Below are 21,986 nucleotides of genomic sequence, written 5' to 3'. Positions count from 1 at the left end.
TGCTATCTAATAGGGCAGATATTTCCTTTTGGAAACACTGGGTTCATTGTGTGACTCCAAATAAATAATGTAGGTCAATTTAAAGACAAATAATTATTCAAAGCTACATTGAGTTTGTGCGTAAAATTACTAAATTAGCAAAATTAGCAATTGGACAAGCCGCAACTGTCTCTTAGGCTTTCTAAAATAAATCTGTTAGTTTTCCTAATATATTTTTTTGGAAACAGTTGTACATGCTATTAATCCACATTTTCCTGGGACATCTAGTACAAAATGTTTTTTTTTATCAAATCGAAAAATTCAGACAGGTAGAAATATGTATATATACACACAGAGATGCACAAACACATACTCTTCACTTGTGCCATTCTCCAGTGTAGATTGTGTTATGTGACAGAGTGAGTAAAACACCACGTTACAAAATATTAATACTTTCTACATTGCTTGGCGCAGATACAGCTCCCTGGCTTTATGCTGACAAGAGAACATGTTCATTGGAGAGCTTAGGCGCCTTTCATGCTGCTAAGAATGTCCTATAAAATGAGAAATACAAACTTGCCCAGAATCACAAAGGGAGGGAAAGAAGGTGCTCCCGAAACTCCAAGTCTAACCCTGCTGTTGCCTGCCAGGGCCAATGAACCAGGGGACTGTGATGGGGTCTGCTGATGCCAGGACACTGAGCACCCATGACAGCACAGTAACAGGTGCGGCATAGATCTACCGTTCCACCCCTCGGAGTGGTGCACCCCATGGAACGTGCAATCCTGACAGGGGGACACCTCCGTGCTCTGCCTCCGTTGCAGCTTCGCCTGACGGTCCTGCCCCAGGACAAGAATGACGTCGAGGGAACCCCAGAAGGTGCAGATTACAGTACATCCCCTCTGTGAATGAGGGGTGCCCTGGAATATGCGTCTGCCATGGATCCTGGTTCACCTGTGTGCACAAGCTGTGTGTGATGGGGTCCGGATGGGTGTGCAAGGGAAACTGCGTGCACGCAGTGCATATACTTTTCATGCAGATTAGGTTTGAGAATGTGTGCATGTGCACAATGCCCATTTTTCTCTAATCAGGGAAAAAAAATCGGAATATTAGCAACCGCAGGCGCCACGTGATGCATGATCACAACGGAAATAATGAGAGAACTGCTAGTACTAAGAGAATATGTCATCCACAGACCCTGATATCTTTTAAATCAACACCTTTTTACAACACCTTTGGTATGCACGAGACCCAACACAGGCAAGGTTTATAAAAATATTATTTTATGTTTAAATTCACATGTGACTGTCCCATTAAAGTAAAAACGCAGTGCAATTATAATGAATCATGTGATTATATCACTCCACTGTTCATTGCACTTTAATAGGCAGAATAAGCGACTCATTCACAAAAAGACAGGATACGGGTAAGGTTTATGGCACATGCTAAGCTTCAAGGCAGCGATTTGCAGCCAATACCCTTATTGTTTTGCTTTTCAGATCATTCTCTGTTCGAAATGTGCACGGCAGCATCCCTTTTCCCTACAGTGGGATGACAGAACTTGAGTTGAAGCATATATTGTTAAGGAACGGCGCAATCCTATTGGCTGAAGAGGAAGAGCTTGCACCCCCACGGACAGTCCCATCCTTTTCAACACACGTCCGCGGCTAAGGCCATGTTGGTCGCACTGTCTTCATAGGTTACTTCCTCTGGAGAGTGGACAGGCAGACCTAGAATTTCACTGGCAAACATTCGGGATGTAATGGTTTGTGGAATTTCTTGTTCAAGCAAAGTTGCAGAGCCTGGAAAGAATAGAACATTGAAATTTAAGACTAATAACCAATATGCAAAACACATAGCACAAGCACAAAAGCCACAGGTTACCAAGTTTGGTTCATGTATTTGCATAGCTCTTAGAAATTAAATCAAGTTCAAGACTGAACTGAAAGCAATTTGAAATCACTTGAAATTACTTCTGGACTAATGGGTGTCACATAGGGCAACTACATTATTGTCTTCCTTGTCCTACCACCTGCAGGAAATTTGAAGAAATGTAAAGCAATTGCTTCCAACAAGACTTTCTAAAAGCATATGAGAAATATAACCCCAAGTATTACATCACAGCTGATGTCTCACATACAATATCACAACTGGTACACCAACTATATCCCTACAATGGCTTTCTATAATGCAGCATTTCCTTAATCAACCTAGAAGAAGTGCATTTTACTTTAAAAAGGCCACTGATATGAGTGACCAGGTAATGCCAATTTGGGTAGAGTGTCATTTTATCATTTCTTATTCTATCTATTTATTGAGCTGGGGTGGCTCCTCCGATATGGCGAAGGAGCGTGCCCCCCGCGAGCAGCTGCAAAACTTTTACAGTAAAAACATAATAAACTACGTTTAGTATGTATTTACTGCAAAAGGGCAGGGCCAAGGGTGTGACAGGGACAGAGGGGGAGTGCACAGCGCTCCTCCTCAGTGCGCATGTATGTTTGGCTGTCTGTCTCGCGCCGGCCAAACATACATGAGCACTAGGCTCTCTCCAACCCGGCAACAGTCACCCCCCCACCCCGCGCAGCCCCTTCTCCCTCCCATGAGCCGCAACTGTTATTGAGTAGTGTTGTATAGTGCATTTAAGGCCCGTGAGCCTTTAAGAACTTTGTATAGAACATGACAAGGCACAAGAGGCAAATACAATAGCATAAGTGAGATTTGAAGCAAAAAAACAGGGTACATTCACAAATTGACAAATATAGGACTCAGGCCTTGACTGTGAATGGGTAAATGTTTTCCATCGAACCGCTGTTTGTGCAGGGGTCGGATTTAAGAGTTGGGTAGTATCTACTGCATCCGATAATTGCCAGGTGCATTAAGTATCTCACCCTTCATTAAAGGTCAAACCTGCTGAAATTTAACAGGATAAAAGTGTATAGTATTTACTGTACCAGGCAGATTTTCGTGGGGTAAGCACCAAAATCTGCATGCTATTCCCCAGAAACATGCTAGAGGTGCTATTTCTTGCACCTGATAAATAACATACATTATTGATATAATACAATAAAAAGCATGTGGATTCCAACAAACTCGAAATCAGGGTTTAGGTACATAACACAGAAACCATCTACATGCCTCTGTCACTGTACACTGCAAGTCCAAGCTTGTGTGCCTGCGAGGCGAAGGGTCAAAGAAAAGTTGGTAGTTTACATGTGTATATCATAAGGCAAAACAAGAGCAACAAACCGTGTACTATTGGCAAGATCCTATTGTATAATGCAGAAGCAGCTGCTGCAAATCTAAAGGGGGTGGGGGATGACTACGGGGACGGGGGAAATAGATAAAAAAAAAAATATATATTACCTTCTGCACCACTGACTCGCTCCTCTGCTCTCCTGGTGTCCAGGGGCTAACTGGGACACAATCGCTGGCTCCCCATGCAATCGGGGTGCTGCTCTCATGTTATACCTAGCATTAGAGCAGTGCCAAGATTGGTCTGAGTGGCTTGGTCTCCTGCTCAGGCAGTGCACTGGAGTCTATGCAGTTTCTCCAAGGAGAAACCTAAGTGCGCATGTCAGTTTGGCCAGCCTAAGACGGCTGGCCACACTGACATGCACACTTAGTGCACTGACTCCACTCCCCCACCTTCCCTCCCTCCCATGGACCAGCCCTGCCCCTCCCTGCCACCTGCTGGCTGAGCCAGCAGCTGTAAAATAAAACGATAATCAAATATCATTTTATTTTACAGCTGCTGGCCACTGCAGCTGGTATAAGGAGACGGTGGTAGCAGAGTAAGGAGGCTATCCCCCTGTAATAACCACTGTCTCAAAATCTGAGAATTTAGATAGAAGAGGGAAAAGAGTAGCTTTTGTTTCTTTGAACTATAGCAGATATGGTATAGTGTTGATATAATCTGGAATAAAGTTACAGAGAATGTCTTTTTCAGAGCACGTTTTACATCAAAGATGGGAATTTCCAGTCACATATTTTACTTTTTGGATCTTGTACAGAGCTCTGCTCGCTCCCTTTTGGCTGAGTTTGTGCTCTACAAAATACCACATACAAGCATGCATATAGTGGTTAATTTGGGCTGGTGGTTGCTAGACATTTACTGAGAGGCAGAGAGTGAAAAAACAAAGGGTCAAAGAAGGAGAAAAGACTGAAAAAACATAAAAAACGGAGAAAGCAGGAACCTACAAGAGTGAGATAAAGGGACTGGGAGTCTCTCGTAGTGGATTGCAGAGGCGTCGGGTTGAATAAAGGCTACACAGCCTTGGTATTGGATGTGCCCACATTAAATATCACCAGTCACGTTCTTCTGAGCAGAGCTTTGGGCACCAGCACTCATCCCTTAATAAATTAAACACAGCATTCATATGGTGCTGCCAAACCCATTGGAGGGTATTAATGTGTTTTATAAAATAACAACCATAGAGACCCTGCATTCTCTTTACAGTGCAGTGTGAATCTACTTTAGATGGCGGTGAAGCTGAGACAAGTAGGAAGGGATTTCAGGGAGTTATGGAGTTGGAAAAGGAGTCTGAAAAGTAGACAATAGTGTACAAAGTATCTGGAGGAGCACAGGCAAGAACGTTACTATTGAATCTGAAGTGAAGATACATAATGAGTTACCAAGTTGGTGAATGAATAGAATGTTCATTTGTCTCATGAACTGGAGAATGTTTTCTTGACACAACTTCTTCAAAAACCGAACCAAATGGTTGAGGATGCATCTGAAAAACGTTGTCAAGAAACTGGGTGAAAAGTGAAATTGCTCATTTGTAATCTCAGATTATCGTTGCTCCTTGGTTGTTTCATTCTACCAGAGACATTCAGAGATTATATGAGGTGAGCTGGATGTTTTACATGAAGTACCATGAACTAATGCATGCCAATCTGTGTTTGAACGGAAGCCAATGAACATCTTTCAGATGAATAATCTGAGGACATTTTTTGTACCAGACACTAGTCTTGCCCCTGAACGCAGCACAGTCTTAAGGCATGAGAGGGCGAATTCTGTGAGACTAATCAGTGCTGCATTTCCAAAGACTAGCCATGAGAGCACTAGGGATTGGAAAATTGTACAGAACTCTTTAGGATTTAGGAAGGGTTTTAAACTATTTTTAGAAGTTCGACTGTGGTTCTTGCAATTTTCAGTGTATGTTCAATATGAACATTCATAGTAAGATGTTGAGCTATTCGAACGACCAAAGATTATATTTTAAGATGGAGGATTTGTGTGAAGAGGTTTAATTTGAGATCAGAAATCCAAGCTATAGTGAAATTTTATTTGGTTTGTCTTGGCAAGAGAATTAAATTTAGCCTTTTCTGATTTAAGGCTAAGAAAATTATCTGCCTTCCTAATCTGGAATTTTTTGAAGGCATAATCTCAGCATGTGAATAAAATCAACGGGGGGCAATGTTTGGGTAAATTTCTTTATCGTCTGCATCTTGGTGAACAGAGACTCTGGACTTTATCAAGACTCTAAGGGCCTGATTTAGAACTCGGCTGTGGGGTTACTGCATAGCAAGGGTGACAGGTATCCCGTCCGCCGAAATGTAAATGTAAATACCATTGTTTTCTATGGTATTTAGATGTCGGGCCGGGATGTCCGTCACCAATCCAATGGAGTAACCCCTCAGCTGAGATCTAAATCAGGCACTTAATCTCCACATACAGGTTAAACAGAGTAGGCACTAGCATGGAACCTTGAGGAACATCATGCTGGGCAAGAGTAGATGCATCTATTTATAACCAAATGTATATGGTTGATTAAGAAATAGGAAAACCAACACAGAACACTGTCTCTGAAAGCCAGGTGTCTCTAGAATGTGTAGAAGCCTCTTGTGATGGACTGTATGGAACGCTCCCAGAGGCCTCGATCAAAAAGGGAAGATACAAACATCACCTTTGTCCAATATAAAGTGAATGTCATATTGGACAATAATGCGTTTATCGTCAAGAAACATCCAGCAGACGAGGGCAGGAAACAAGAAGTTGACAGTGATGCTGACTTGCTGCAAAAGTTGTGGTCGTAGACAGTGATGGAGGTATACTAGAGGCATGTTAAAGAGCCACTGAAGGAACACAAGCTCTGTTGTCACATGCACATTGAAACATTGCTTACTGGGCCTACAACCAGCACTAAAAAAAGGCAAACATCGGATTTAAATACGTAACCCTTCCCCTTCTACCAGCAACAAGATGCATAATGATTCATTAGCAAGATGCTGGTGAACGGATGCTGGCATAGGAGATTCGCGTGAAATATGCACATTGATGCTGAAGTGAAGGAGGATCAGAGAGACTGGATAACTTGTTGACTGAATTGGTTGGAGATGAAGTGAATTGTCCCTCAAAGCAACCAGTGGCCAACTGAGAAGATTGTCTGACCAACATGAACATTGGTTGGCTAAGAACTATGAATCACCCACTGACTACAAAAGATTTGTTGACTCTTGTAAACACTTGTTTGCAGATGACATTGTGAAAATACACAGTTGTATGTGCATTATTTGTGTAATGTCTGGCTCATCAATACAATGGTATCGCAATATTGAAAACATCTTTTTTATTTTTTATTTATCTCAAAGAACTAAAATTGTTTATTAAAAAATAGCCAGCCGAGGTACTGCAAACAACAAATATAACTAACTGACTGACCAAATCCCACCGCCGAGACCCTGTAAATAAACACTGAAAATAAGTTTATCAGTTAAACCTAAGGAAACTGTAACCCCTCCTCTTTGGCTCACTTAATGGTTGGTGACTCAGGAAAGGAAATTGGGACTTTTTTTTAGCCCACCCTTTCATGTTGCTCAGAGTCCCGGGGTAAACCAGTTTGATTACCGGGCCTTACTTCTGTCCTTTAGTGCCACTGGTTAGAAGAGGCACCACCTTAATCACCTGCACATCATTCCATTAGAGAATCTATGTCAGGACTGGAGGGTTCAGAATAGGCATTAAACCTTCTTCCATTTATTGCTAAGCAGCCCATCAACTTCAAACAACTATAATAACTACAAGCCCCATGAGTCCAAGCAAGTTCAACAGGCCACCATTCAGGTATCTCGGGTACCCCATAAAATAATCTTCAGGGAAACGCTTTGGTTTTATTTCAGTGTCTTATTGCAGGTCTAGGGACATAATGGTACACATGTGGTATCGCTTTTGATTGTGCATTGTATTCGGACTTCATGGCACCCTGTGGGGAGTTTGCTGAGCAGTGTTCTCCATCTGTCTCAGGAACGCCTGTGAAATATTTGGCATCCACCTGACCCACATCCCCATTCCCTGCCTCACTCCTATGTTGCGGGCAATCGGAGCCTTTCAGCATTTTATTTTGGTAGAGCTCTCCTTACCATGGGGCCAAGCGACTTTTAATACCCTGTCTCTTCAGGCAGTTGCGCGGCTGTGGCGCTTCACGGTTTCTTCCTTGGTGTGAGGAGTCCACTACTAAAAGTTGTAGTTACCTTGGCGACCCTCACATCTCTATCCCCGCCAGTGATACAGTTGTCGGAATAGTGGCTGTTTGTCCCCGATTGTCTTAACATCTTGTCAAATTCGGCAACAGTTTAGTATAAGTGTATAGCAGGACTATGCGCTAGCACGCTGTCTCCCCGCAGGTGGTGCTGATTATTTGGGAACCTTATTGCTGGTTTCCTGACGATCTCAGTGTAGTCCTACAATATAACTCCCCTGACGTACAGAACAGGTGACACCTTGGTCTCAGACCCTTTCAAACCCCAGCCACTCTAAGATTTTTCAGGCCTTGATCAACCATGAAAGGTGCCATGGAGGGTAATCCTGTTGATTTTGGGCAGGATCAGAATGCCTTTTCTCATGCATGATGTTTTTGCAGATGCTGTGGACGTCACATTGTAGCGAACTATGGCCCTCATTCCAACCCTGGCGGTCTCTGACCGCCAGGGCGGAGGGCAGCGGAAGCACCGCCAACAGGCTGGCGGTGCTTCCAGGGCTATTCTGACCGCGGCGGTAAAGCCGCGGTCAGAAAAGGGGAACCGGCGGTTTCCCGCCGGTTTTCCCCTGGCCCAGGGAATCCGCCATGGGGATTCCGACCCCCTTCCCGCCAGCCTGTTTCTGGCGGTTTTCACCGCCAGAACCAGGATGGCGGGAACGGGTGTCGTGGGGCTCCTGGGGGCCCCTGCACTGCCCATGCCACTGGCATGGGCAGTGCAGGGGCCCCCCAACAGGGCCCCATACAGATTTTCACTGTCTGCTTTGCAGACAGTGAAAATCGCGACGGGTGCCACTGCACCCGTCGCACCCCTGCAACTCCGCCGGCTCCATTCGGAGCCGGCTTCCTCGTTGCAGGGGCTTTCCCGCTGGGCCGGCGGGCGGCCTTTTGGCGGTCGCCCCCGCCGGCCCAGCGGGAAAGCCAGAATGGCATCCGCGGTCTCCTGACCGCGGAGCGGCCATTCGGCGGTGACCGCATGGCGTGCGGCAACTGCCGCCCGCCGCGGTCAGAATGACCGCCTATGTCTCTTGCGTCGGAGCCTCTAAGCAGGCAAATTTTATTGGTGGTTGTAAAGTGCAGCATGAACTCCACCCTACTGGGAGAAGTAGTGGCCATATGGAGACTACTACAGCCTCAGGAGGCTCTCGATCTCAGATAATATGGACAGAGCTAAAAGCAAAGTAGGGCCAAGGTCCCTGGGTCCACTCCCTTCAAAGCCTTTCAACCATTCAGGCAAGGGGTCCTGAAATGTTGAATTCCCACTCTAGTGGCTTACAAAGATCTTAGTCCACCTGCATTGGTGGAGACAAAGATGATGGGGAAGACTTAGGAGACCCAGACCAAGATGACTACTCAAATACTGAGCCAGGGCCTAGTAGACCCTAGAGACTGAAAGGTGGTACCAAACGTCCCAGGTGGAAAAATCCCAGTAACGACAGGGCTTTGGTGGTTCATGACATTGAAGGCATGTTGGACCCAGACAATATTTATCACCTACGTTCAGTGGATTGGGTCCTGGGCCCTAGAGTGGCCCAGAATGTGGACAAGTAAGTTAGAGGCCACCTTAGGGCCGAATGTCCTCGCCCATGCCTTGCAGGAAAGGTCACCATGATGCCCAAAATTGAAAGCAGAATGGCCACTTTTATAACCAAATTTATGCAGTATCCCAAGAACTGGATAGACCTCTCCAGGAGGGCATGCCAGGATTAATTAATGGACATTTTAGGTCCTTTAACTAAAATACTGGAAATGGTCAAAGAATCGACCAATTTGATTTCCCTGGGGGAATACAAATTGTGCTCTCTTGTGGACAGAAGACGCACCCTTCTCATTAAAAGCAACCTCAAGTTAGGAGAGCTAGCTAACTCAAAAGCAGGATCAGTGGCTGACGAGAGGCCTGTTTATGAAGGAACTGAGCAAGTTTGTCATCTCCTTTGCAGCTTTGGACAAGCCCCAACAGTCCATGAAATGAGTGTTCAGGAAACAAGTTTTTTGAGGGGCCAGCAGAGGGAGGGTCCCTCTTCTGGCTGTTTTTTTTCCCCCAGTCTCACAGAGATTTCCATGCAGCCACCAACGGCAGTAAAAGTTCGAGGTTTTCTGTTTTTGTTTCCCAACCTGGGCCAGGTGTCAAGAAGGCAGAGGTAGGCTTCTGTGGAGTAGCAAACACCCTTGGTGGTACATCAGGTAAAGAGTAGCCCTTCTTTTCCACCAAAGGTAGGTCAATTGGGTCTATTCCTACATGTTCAGACAGAGATGACAGGGAACACATGGCTGTTGCAAATTGTGTCAGGTTTCCACATAGAGTTCTGGCAAGCAGTGGTAAATCAAAGTGAAAAATGGAGTGAAGACGGAGGGAATGGAACACAGCTGGAGAAGAAGGGGCACTGGAATTTCCCCCTATTAGGAACAACTGTAAACAAAATAAAAGTTGAAAAATTAAATCAGTGAAACCAGCCCAAGGTGGACAAAGATCCAAAATAAATCGAAATACAATACAAATTGCCATCCAATAAGAATGTATCTGAAAGAAACAGTAACAAAATTAGGCACCAAAAGTAACCGAAAGGGCAAATATGAGATTTAACGTCTTCCTCTAGATTATTACAGTATCGCGTACCTGTTAAATCAAAACTGCCAGTTTCAGAGCTGCCGCCCTCTGGATTTAGGCCTATCAGGGTAGTGAGATGCTCAGCAAGCTCCTCCTCTGTCATGTGTTCACCTAGAACAGAAGAACAGTATAAGTATTATTTGTTATTCAATAGACTGTAGGAAACATCTAATTGCCTCTAGTGTATCCTATTTATTTGAGGAGTGCTATATAGCGCGAACATGACCTGTACAGGTAACAGAACTATAGCAATCAACTTACCCAATCTCATGAGGATGAATGTCAGAAAAGCTTGTTTTTACCCAGTAACTGGAATCCACTGGATCTGACATTCGACCTCATCAACGTGTGGTAAGTTGACTACAAATCAGTCATAAATACAATGATGGCAAGTTGGGGGTACTGGAGCTCATACTCAAAGATCTGATGTAATTAGGTACGATTTAAAATGACTCCCTCAACGCGAGGATCACAACTAACAAAAACCTCTTCGATCAGCCTTATTTTCACAAGGTGGCAGTACCCATGTAGCAATTTGGGATAATGCAATCTGATAAAGTGGTCTGATAAATCAAATAGAAGATGTGTGACATTAAAAGGCTTGGGGAGAGGGTTTTGTAAGCATACAGTCCGCTGGTAGAAAAAAACATGTAACACTGAAAAATGTACCTGGAAACTGACTACTCAATAACCTCGTTTCATTTATTCTTACAGTAAAGCATCACATAAATAGCTGTGTGTAAAATTGGTTCTGACATTCAAAAGGTAAAAACACAAAGCTTTTGCACGAAGCAACTTAAAGAGCACTAGCAAACATCCATCTCCAGCTGCAGCACCCGGACGGCCTTCCACATAAACTAAGGCCTCATTCGGACTATGCTGGTCATAGAGATTTTCCCAACAGCATTACTAACAATATAGCTTTGACCTTTTAACCAAAAATGTGTTTTAATAATTCTGAATAGCTACCATCGTTCTCAGACTATATAATTGAGATACATTGTTAACAGAACGCATTGCAGACATGAGGATTTACATACCTCTCCATATTTTATTTCCGATATTCTATTCTCAATATACTGTCCTATCGATATTGTTAATTCGATATTCAGGGGGCACACCAGAGATGAGTACATAATTATTTCAGGCATTTAAACAACTTCATTATTGCTTTTGGGCTCAGCTATGAGGGTGCCATTCTTCAGAACATTACTTCTGACGGAAGACCCGGCTTCACGTAAACAAAATTGGAAATCTGGTACTCTTTATGTATCTACTCGTTGCTACTGGCTTACAAGCACGGTTTTGACTCCAAGAATTATTTTAGGCAACTAACCATGAAGACAACGTGCATCAGGACAGAAACTGCAGGACAGTGAGGATTTGGGATTGGAATAGATATGTTTTTTAAGGGGAAAGGCGATCTTCCATCTTTATACTACCTTTTTTACTGGAAAAAAATATATTGATAAATTACTTTGTACAAAGGTAACACTCCATAATATTATTTTACATGTAATTCTTATTAAATAATACCAGCAAGCCAATCCTGAGCCAGCAAATATCACTCTGATGCCTGCCTGCTGCACCAAAAAAGAGCAACGTAACTTATGTCACTCTTGGTCTGTTCCATGCGTGATAGAGTTCCTCACTGCAATGAATATGTGGTTCACCTTTTCAATGTCTTCTCCTTAGCAGGAGCCTGACTCGAACTCCTGAACAATCTTGTTCCCGGGAAGCCATGATTCTGGGGCGAATGCAAGAGATGTGCCCTTTTCCTGCTCACAAAGACAGCTTTGACCTCCTCCAGTGCGGATTGCTTCAGCCACTTATGATTGTGTTTCATTTTAAAGAGACATGTAACTGGGACGCCTACATCCATTACAACATCCTAGTAGAAGCCAAAAAAACTGTATCACGTCCTACTTTGTTAAAGTACATTTTTGTACTGTCATCCAAGTTTCTAAAAAATTAAAAAGTGGTTGAAGATAATTACTTTAGGTGGGTTTCTGTCGTGGTGGTACTTCATTCAGCTCAACGCTTGTTGAACGGTGTTGCAAATTCATCCAGGTCGCACACGAGTCAATTACTTTTCACCCCTTTTAAAATGTATAATTGCGTTCAAAATGTGTTGAATTGCAAGCAAGACACTTGTCATGGCCAGGACCGGTTATTTGTCGGAGACATTCCATTCTTTCTTATTCTGAGAGGATACCTTCCTCTGTATTTCAAGCCAGATTGCCCTACACATCCATTATGTATGGTTCTGGTGGCTAATAGGCAAGTACACATGTAATGAATGGTCAATGTTATTTTATTCCTTCTCAAACACCATTAATCAAAATCCTAATTTCCTCCGAAGGGAAAGGATGTGGCATACCGGACAGAACAGTTGACTCTGGAACTGGGGAACCAGATCTGAGTCTTGGCGTCAGCTCAACATCCTCTGATTTTGAGAAAATCACTTAAGGCCACATGCCTAAAAAATAAAAATGAATGTGTAATGTACCTGGTGCTCATGTAAAGCACTCTGATATACTTTCGGGTCGAGTTTGTGCTATACCAAACTGCAAAAAAAAAAAAAAAAAAAAAGAACAAGAGGGTCTTTTACCACCTTTTACAGACAGTAGTTTACTTTTTCTGATGGACATTTTATCTTCCTATATAATTCCCATGCACACATATCCCCAGATACTAGACTGTAAAAATAGGTAACCAAAGGTAACCTGTGCCTCTACTGGATAATCGCATCTCATTTAAAAAGACTCAACAGCAATATGTTGAGAAACTGAAGGAAGAAAAACATAGGCACACACAATTTTTTAAGAACATTTCAAATAAACCTAGTCTTGCCCCTCAACTTGGAATACAGAGTTACACTCTGTAAAAATACTAACCAGGTCCCTCGTGGCAGCACAACAAAGTTATTTCATTCGTCCAAGCTTTAATAAAGCCTTTCCTCTCAAAGAAATTCCAGTTTCAGACACCTCTAGGCCCTCATTATGACCCTGGCAGTCTGTAGACCGCGAGGGTCACAGTCGCGGTTGGACCACCGCCACTTTTCAGCCGCCCGAAGGCCTGGCGGTGCCAGTGGTCCCAATCCGCCAGGGCAGCACTGCAAGCAGCGCTGCCCTGGGGATTACGACCCCTCTGTCTTCCGGCGTTTACATGGCGGTTTCACCACCATGTAAAGGCTGGCAAATACGTGGTGCCTGGGGCCCTTAGCATTGGCAGTGTGGGGGCCCCCCTGGCCAGCCCCACCCTTTCACGCAAATCACTGCAAAGCAGACAGTGATTTGCATGAAAGGGTGGTAGTGCATCTAACGCACAACAGCGTTGCCGCCGGCTCTATTATGAGCCGGCATCAATGTTGTTGTGTGCTTCCCACTGGGCCAGCGGGTGGAGACTGTTTTTCCGCCCGCTGACCCAGCGGAAAAATCATAATAGGGCCAGCAGGAAGGAGACTGCACTGGTCGTCTCCTGACCATGGGATTTGGCCTTATCCACCCACCAAACTCATAATTAGGGCCCTAGGCTCTAGTCCACCCTTGAAAGCTTGAAGGAGGAACAAAATAATACTTGATTCTTCTGGCTCTGATGCAAATCAGAAACCGCTTTCAGCAGAACATACAACTTAATCCTCAACACAAATTTGTCTTAAGAGAATGATATAAATGGAGGTTCTACCTAAATGACTTGCCGTTCTTCCACTCACCTGGCTGAAGCAATTGCAAGAAGCAAGAATACTTACAAGAAAACAGCTTTAAAAGATATCAAAAAGGGGAGTCAACAAAAAGATGTTGACAGTAATACTGGCCCTAAATTGATATCCAATTGTCCATATTTCAGCATGGAAAGGAGTTCTTTAGCTCTTTCGGAAATTCTTTATACATGGCATCTTAAACCAGGTACACTTAACTGGAGGACAGACTAAGATAAAATGGCAGATAAAATGGCTGCCACATAACCTTCCTGTATTTACATTATATTTCCTCACTGGATAAACTGTGAAATCTAGAACGATTGGGATGGAGCCAGGAAAAGGGAGATCGGGTCATCATAGAACATCTAGACATTTATTCTGTCTCCATGAGGCAACAGCTTTAGTGGAAGACATCTAAAAGGCAAGCATGACAAACATCACTTCATCAGAAAGAGACCAGTAAGAAAGACAGCCTCTCAGTCAGTGTGTGTGAAGGCCCAAAGATCACAGGTTGGACTGCAAAATCCTCCTGAGGCTTTTCCCAACAATGCCTTATGTGCTGAAGTGAGGTCAAATGACAAAAGTGTGGACTGAGCGTGGAAGAGTGATACTTCAAACCTGACTATGCTGTGTATCGTTCAGGGAAGGAAAGTCTGGTGGTCCTAGGGTGAGGCTTTGTGTGTACAGAGAACACACTATGTGATAGCATCCAGACAATGAACTACAAGTCCCAGCCAGCCACACACTCTTGTATAGTCTGGAGAGGTGATGGCCATCTTGATAATCAGGATATAGCCTCCCTCGTGGTCCACTGCATTTTTGCTAGGCAGTCATGATACAATGTTGCAGCAACAAGAATCTTGCTATGGCAGATTTCCCTTGCCATGAACCATTCTAAGACTAGAGGTTGTTACATTTTGATAATGTTTTTTTTTGACAGCACAATAAGTATACTTAGCCTGGACAATGTTGCTCAAGCTGTCATGCTGTGTATAAAAAACAAAGTATGAGGTAATAGAGGTTTTCAAATTGCTAAACTAGAGGACAGCAGAATAGAGTACTACAAGACTCAAGCAGAAACTATAACTCATCTTCCACAAGAGTTCATAGTGTCAAAGCCTCGAGTAGTTATTTCAAGTCAAAAGAAGAGTTTGTGAACATATATTTAATATACTAATTCTTTGTAAGTTTTTTCTTCATAGATTACAAGTTCCACATCAATGTAGGGAGTTGGATACACAGAGCTATTGCTAAGGTATATCCGTTTACCCTGAAGGGTAAGTTCTAAAGGTATCTTTTTGTCTTTAATTATCTACCCTGCTTATATTCTTGACCAGCATAAGTAACGAGCAAGAGTGGGGGAGTACAGTTTTTTTCTCTTTTATCCAATCCCCTTTCCCAGTTTCTATACAGTGGTCCTCATAAACCAGTATCTCTGGTCACTGGTGGAGAGGGATGGAAGAGTGCATCACTCCAGTTGGATTGTGAACAAAAAGTATTGCATCCTAAAAGGCTACCTAGCCCAACGTGTCATCCAACCTGAGCAATGGATACTGTCACTACTCAAGCTCATTTGTTAGAATTAGTAATCAAATTACAACAGAATGTTAATTTAGTGGGGTCTGAGAATATGGCCTTACAGTCAGAATGAATCACAGTCAAACATGAAATAGGTGTCATGCAGCAACAGCTTAAATCTCATGAGCATATATCGGTTAGCAACACCCACCATACCTCTATTCACCCACAAAACGTTTACAAGGAATTCAAAGACATTCACAATGGGCCATATGTACTAAACCTTTTTCCCATAGACACAGAATGGGTAAAATCATTTGATACATCTGGCCCAATAGTCCTAAATTGGCGTCAATTGCATTTTTACATAAACCAATGTTAATTCCTGAAGAAAAAACACTATTTAGTAATTGGTATTGGTTAACCCCAAGGGAAAAGAGCATGTTTATTTGATCAAGGATAATGAATTGAATTGAAAATATGTTTTGACATAGCTAGTCAATAACCCTGCTAAGTGTGCAGAGTTTACACGAGTAGGCCCTCATTAAGAGGAATTGGAAAATAGCATGGATTTTCCCATCACTGCAGTTATTGGGGCTATCTGTGACTCTGGGCCTAGAGAAAGTCACAAATATTAAAAAGTGGACGCTGAAGGTCTCCTTACAAATGAGAAATTACAAAGGGAATCTGCAATTCTGGGTCAGATTTCCCATTAATTCCACATTTCCTCCCACATTTTCACAGGGATATTCCAACTGCTTTAATCAATCGAAATCTCTGTGTGCAAATAAACAGATCTGTGGAAACACAGTGAATCCCATAATTCTGACGGGTCCGCTAATGGCCAGAGTGAATTAAGAAGCCACTCGAAGTGAGGGCTTTAGTGGCATAGTGAAATCAAAGTCTTACTGAACCCGCCTAAAAAAATTTTTTATCAGAGACAAAGCTACTTGTTTGTATGTCCTCAGTACTGATTGATAAAGGACAGTACAAGGGGAATTCAGATTTTTCTCAGACAAGCTGTTTATTTTCATGCAAATCGAAGGACAGTCTTCTAAAATTCTTGCAAGAATTGGTATTTCACATCATCAGCTGTGCGTGTTCTATGCCTTTTTGTATGAAAGACTAAGTGATGTAACTGATAAGAGAGCAAATATGTAAACCTCACACAGAAGTAATTATTGTGAAATATAACTTGAGGGAATGTTTGTTTACCTGTAATCCTCATTCTCAGGGGAATCTCTACTGTAATCACTAGCATTGAATTGTAACGTACACATGTGGGATCCTGAAGTACTTAAAAAATATATATATAACATGTTTTTGCTTTTCATTAATTATTTCATGTAAAATAATTTACGAGCCTAACAAAAAGGCGATGTTGTACAATTGCATTTTTTTTTTTTTTTTTACAATCAAAAACCCCTTTATAATACATAAATGGCATCAGGAGATAGGAAAAAACTATTTCACAAACCTTTTTTAAAGGAAATGAAAGGAAAAGATGGGGCAGTTTAGACAAATAGGCTGCAGCCATGTAAGACAATGCAGCTTTGCGGACTTCCAGTTCTCCAGTATCCCATTATGATTTCTTCGAGATGGTTGCTTCCATTATTTCTTTACTATCAAGACAAATTACACTACCATCGCCTTCCAGTATTCCTTTCAACGGGGAAGGAGGGAGGGCTGCTTATGATTTCAATGGTGATTCCCCAGGAGGACTAACGTTACAGGTAAGCAACCATGCTTTCTCCTTCAGGGGTTGTCCATTAATAATTATAAATATTGACCAGAAAAGCAAGCCCAGCCCTAATAAGTGCGGTGGAAGGAAAAAAAGAATGTTGTTGTTGATGTTGTTAATTTATTGTAATTTTAGAGGATTAATTGAGTGGTCGCTAAGCACTAAGGTCAGTGCTTGTGATTGTGCTGGAAGACACAATATAAAGAATTAGGAAAACCCAGTCTAAGATACTGTCTTATAGTCGCACAGCAGATTAACTGAGATGACAAAGCCTTAGAAATGAAGACGTCTGAAGGATGGTGGAAAGGGGCAGTCTCTCTTTAATGGACTAAGCAAAGCCTTAAAACTCTCTGCAATAAGAATATTCATCAATAATGGTGAAGTAACAGCTTTGCCCCTAGTAGAGTGAGTTTTTGGCCTACCAGGCAAATTCTTGTTGACTTGATCAAAGCATAACAAAATGCAAGTGACTATACATCGGGTGAGAGACTGCTTTGAAGCAACCAGTCCTGTGCATAAGGGCATGGGGAGTGGATTTTCTGTAGCCAAATGCCTAAGACATATTGTTTGGGGTCAAGGACAACAAGGTTTCATACTTTTTTTGTCCAGTGGGAAGAAGGCCAGGTCTAACCTCCTGCAACACAAACCTTTTGGGAGCCAGTTTACAGTACCACAGAATGGCTGTTGAAAAAGAACTGTCTACCACTAAGACACGATTTGCGTCCATAGGTACAAATTGTTCAAAATAGTTTATACTATTCCAGGGGTGTGGAACTCCTACAGTCTGACCCATGACATATTGTTTGGCATCAAGGTCAACAAGTTTCTAAGTTTATTTTGCTCGTGGGACAAATAGGCTCAACCCTTCGGAGCACAAACCCTTTGGCTGCCAATTTTCAGTACAACATTATAGAGCATGGAAAGGAACTGTGTGCAGTTGAGAAAATATTTGTGTCTGTATGTTAATGCTGTTCGAATTTGTATTTATGGTTCATGAATATAACACTTTTATTAATAGGGTGAGCATTCAAAATAAATGTTGTGATCTCGGACTGCACTACTTACAGTGGTGCCAGTAAAAAAAAAATTGTGCACATTTGCAAAGTTTAAAAATGTAAGATTATGTATAATACTCCCAAAATGCTATATGATTAAATGCACATATTTGCATAAGCTTGAAAGCAAGAATGATGTTTTTTTGCTTTCAGATTAAAAATGTTCACAAAAAATGCAACTAGGAAAAAAAGGTTTTGCTAAACTACTGCGAAATTTTAGGTGCCATTTCTTTGAAGCACCATTTAGTAAATTATGTTGATGCATGCTAGTATTTCCCAAAAATATTCATAATGGAAAGTCAGTGCAATCACTTTCAACAAGATTATAAAAAAACATGAATAAAACAAGCATTGGCAAAGCTATTAGGTCCGACATTGGCAGTCAGTCTTTTGATTTTGTGAATGCATGTCTTGTTTTGATATGGCTTTTGTAAAACGTTATTGCTGTGGGAGCGTCTGGGCCCTCAACACTGTAAAAAATATTAGCAAAAAGCAAAAACGTTTTTTGGTCACAAAAAGCACACATGGCCACAGTAGATCCTGGGACTAAACAAAACTACTTTGTGTGCCAATATGCTCATTGTGAAAGAGGAGAATGCGATCACTGTAATGTAATGTAACATGAATTTGTAGAGTGCGAAACTTGTCACCCATGAGGGTGTCCAAGTGTTGAGTAGGAGCGGGTTCGCATTTAGGATCAGTGGCAGTGAAGCCAGCTGACAGATGGATAGAGAGAGCGGGAGCTAGAATATTATTATAAGAAAAGGTTTTGGTTAACACCAGACCTAATTAGGGGGTCAATTCTTAAAGAAAGTCAAAAACATGCACCCATGGTATATGTCTTTGCATTAGTGCATATTTGTGTATTTTATAAATTCACAAGAATTTCCAGAAGTAGAACAGGAAATCATACTCCTAGAAAATATTTGTGAACTGTATTTTAGCACAAGCAAATAAGTATTAGCACAAGCAAATTAGATTTGCTCATGTGGAAATTTGTTGAGCGTTTACAAGTTCACTTTACAGTGGTTCCATTATAAAAATGTGTACATAGGTTTGCAAAATGTAACAGTTGGAGCCTCTACACATATTGCTCCCAGTTTGCTCCCTGGTTATATGCAAATAAGTGCAGAAGCATGAAGCAAAATTGATGATTGTTTGGATTCAAAATAAAATGTACACAAAAAATACAACCTGAACAAACGTTTTGCTAAACTACTGTGCAGCTTTGAATTTCTCTGAGAGTAAGTAACTTGTTCTTCTGATATAGACTTCGAGCCACAGATTCCTCACATTCTGAATAGATACCAAAGGAGTGCCTATTTGTAGGTGGGTCTATGACTGTTTTTGAAATAGAAAGTCCTGCAGGACCAAGCAGGCAAAATGCACCTCAAGGCGAACCCAACTCTTTCAGAAAATAGAACATATGGAAGGACACCCACGTGGCCACATGGCAAATGTCCAGGACAGGAACTCCACAAGCTAACACAGTGGTACCAGCTTTGACCCTAGTAGAATGAGCATGCAGTCTGTTCAGAGGTTGCTTTTTGGCCAATGCATAGCAGATCTAAATGCAGAGTACGATCCCACGAGAGATGGTTATCTTCTGCCTTGCCCTTTTCAGCTCCTGAGAACCTCCCAAAGAGGCAATCATCCAATAGGTGTTCTTTGGTAGGATCTATGTTAAAGCTCAGCGCTCTCTTGCGGTTCAAGCAATGGAGTCTCTCCTTAAAGTATGAGACCGAGCATAGAATGCCGGCAAGGTGATGTTTTGACTGACGTGGAAGAGAGTCACAACTTTCAGCAAGAATGATACTCGCATCCACAGAGCCAGTTTGTTTGGGAAGAAGGTGATGTACAGCGAGTTGATGTAGAGAGCTTAAAGCTCACTCACACGCAGCACTGAGGTTAAGGTGAAGAGAACATTGTCTTGAGGGTGAGAAGCCACAAAGGACAGCTGCGAAGTGGCTCAAAGGGAGTGCAAATCAGAAATGTGAGGACCAAGTTAAGGTCCCACTGAGGCATGGCAAAGGGAGAGGGAAGAAACAAATGTTATAAACCTTTTAAAAAATGCATAGCAACTGGAGATTTAAATAGTGAGGACTGATCCTGCAACCTCATAAAGTCTGAAAGCTGAACGGCACCCTTTAACTGTGCCCAGAGCAAAGCCTTGCCCAGCCTGGGAAAAAACAAACAATAACATGTCAGATATCTTCGCCAGGAGGGGATCTAGCTAGCACGCACTGCACCAAGCCTCAAATTTGTCCCAACAACACATGTATACAGTTTTTGTTGACTGATACCTGGCTACCAAGATGACGTCAACCACCACCAGAGGAAGGTCAAAGGTGTTCAGCTGTCGCTGCTCAATCTCCAAGCATGAAGTTGGGTACTGTAAAAGCCTGGGTTCAGAACCCTGCCCTGTTGCTGCAACAGCACATCCTCCCTGAAGGGGCAGTCTGATCGCAGTGCAGATGCTCAAACCCAGGAGTTCTGGATACAATACTCTCTGTGCCCAATACAGGGCCACTAGGATGACTTGATCTTCTGGAGAACTCAAGGCAGGCGCGCTATCGGTAGAAAGGTATACAGGATTCTAGAGCTCCACTCTAGGTGGAATACCACTGTGTGTGAGAGCCAACTTTGAAACTCTGACGTGCAGAAGTGATGACATTGCACATTTTTGGGGGTGCCAAACAGATCAAGCCAAGATTCCCCTTATGAATGAGACCAGCACCTCTTCCCGGTGTAACTGTCTCTTGTGGTCTGCTAGGCACCGACAGCAGAGCTTGTCTGCCATGGCATTCAATGATCCTGCCAGGTGGATCACCACCAGGAAAACTCCTTGGTGCAGCCATTTCTAGAGGTGCAAGGTCTCTTGGCACAGGGTTTGTGACCCCACTTGACCTATTGGTTGTAATACCACATGGCTGTGGCGTTGTCTGTGAGTATATGCACCAGCCTCTCTGATGGATGGAAGGATGGCTTTCAACTCCAAGAAGATGGCCCTCAGCTCCAGAAGGGTGATATGAAGCAGGAACTCTGCCAGAGACCAGAGTCCTCTATCTCCACCTCTCCCATAATGTGACCTCCAACCCAGAAGTGATGCATCAGTTATCACTGTCAGCTCTGTGTGGGGAAGGAAGAGTAGTCTACTGCTGACTCAATCGCGGTCCAGTAACCACCTCTGCAGAACCTTGGCAGTCTCCTCCAATAGTGGTGAATGGGGTTGGAGAAGTCCCCTTCATGTTTTTAGATTCCACTGCACAGTCTGCAGATGCCACCTGCATTATTTGACCAGCAGGATGCAGGAGGCCATGAATCCCAGCAGCCTCAGAGTCGACCTGACTTAAATTCAGCACCGAGGCTGAAAGACTGGGATCACAGCCTGAATGTCCTGTATTCTCTCTAGAGGGGGAAAGACAACACAGAACTATGTCCAGCATGACTCAGTTGAAGTGGAGAATCTGAGGAGTCAGGTGTGAGTTTGGCATGTTGATAATACACTCCAAAGATGCCAGTAGATTTACCATAGTCTGGTGGTGGTTGATGACCACTTGGGGTGAGCCTGCCTTCACCAGCTAGTTGTCAAAGTAGAGGAAAACTAGAACCCTTGAACTTCAAAGATGCACTGCTACCACTGCCGTCACTTTCATGAATACCAGAGGGGCACTGGTGAGACCAAATAGAAGCACAGCTAACTGAAAGTGCTCCTGTCTAATCACAAACAGCAGGTAGCATCGATGGGCCGGCAGGACTGGTATATGGAAATAGGCATCCTGGACGTTCCCCCCATCCAGTATCTAGGATTGAGGGCAGACAAGACCTAAGACAGTGTGAACATTTTGAATTTCTACTTCCAGAGGAAGGCTTGAGAGGGTGTAGATATAAAAATGGGATGAAG

General features: G+C 42.9%; 1 protein-coding gene across 2 annotated transcripts in view; it reads right to left on the bottom strand.

Moving 5' to 3' along the window:
• Positions 1-1,248: 1,248 nt before the first annotated feature.
• CFAP251 (cilia and flagella associated protein 251) overlaps positions 1,249-21,986 on the bottom strand; it is a 410,814-nt gene continuing 390,076 nt past the window's right edge. For both annotated transcript variants that reach the window (XM_069214923.1, XM_069214922.1), the window contains exons 21-22: positions 10,075-10,176; positions 1,249-1,781 (exon numbers count right to left, since the gene is read on the bottom strand). In XM_069214923.1, coding sequence (XP_069071024.1) covers positions 1,630-1,781; positions 10,075-10,176 — 254 coding nt within the window. In that variant the 3' untranslated portion in view covers positions 1,249-1,629. The remainder of the gene's footprint in view (positions 1,782-10,074; positions 10,177-21,986) is intronic.

The sequence above is a fragment of the Pleurodeles waltl genome, chromosome 11 (assembly GCF_031143425.1).
Source record: "Pleurodeles waltl isolate 20211129_DDA chromosome 11, aPleWal1.hap1.20221129, whole genome shotgun sequence".
NCBI lineage: Eukaryota > Metazoa > Chordata > Amphibia > Caudata > Salamandridae > Pleurodeles > Pleurodeles waltl.
This window is presented reverse-complemented; position numbering and strand designations above follow the sequence as displayed.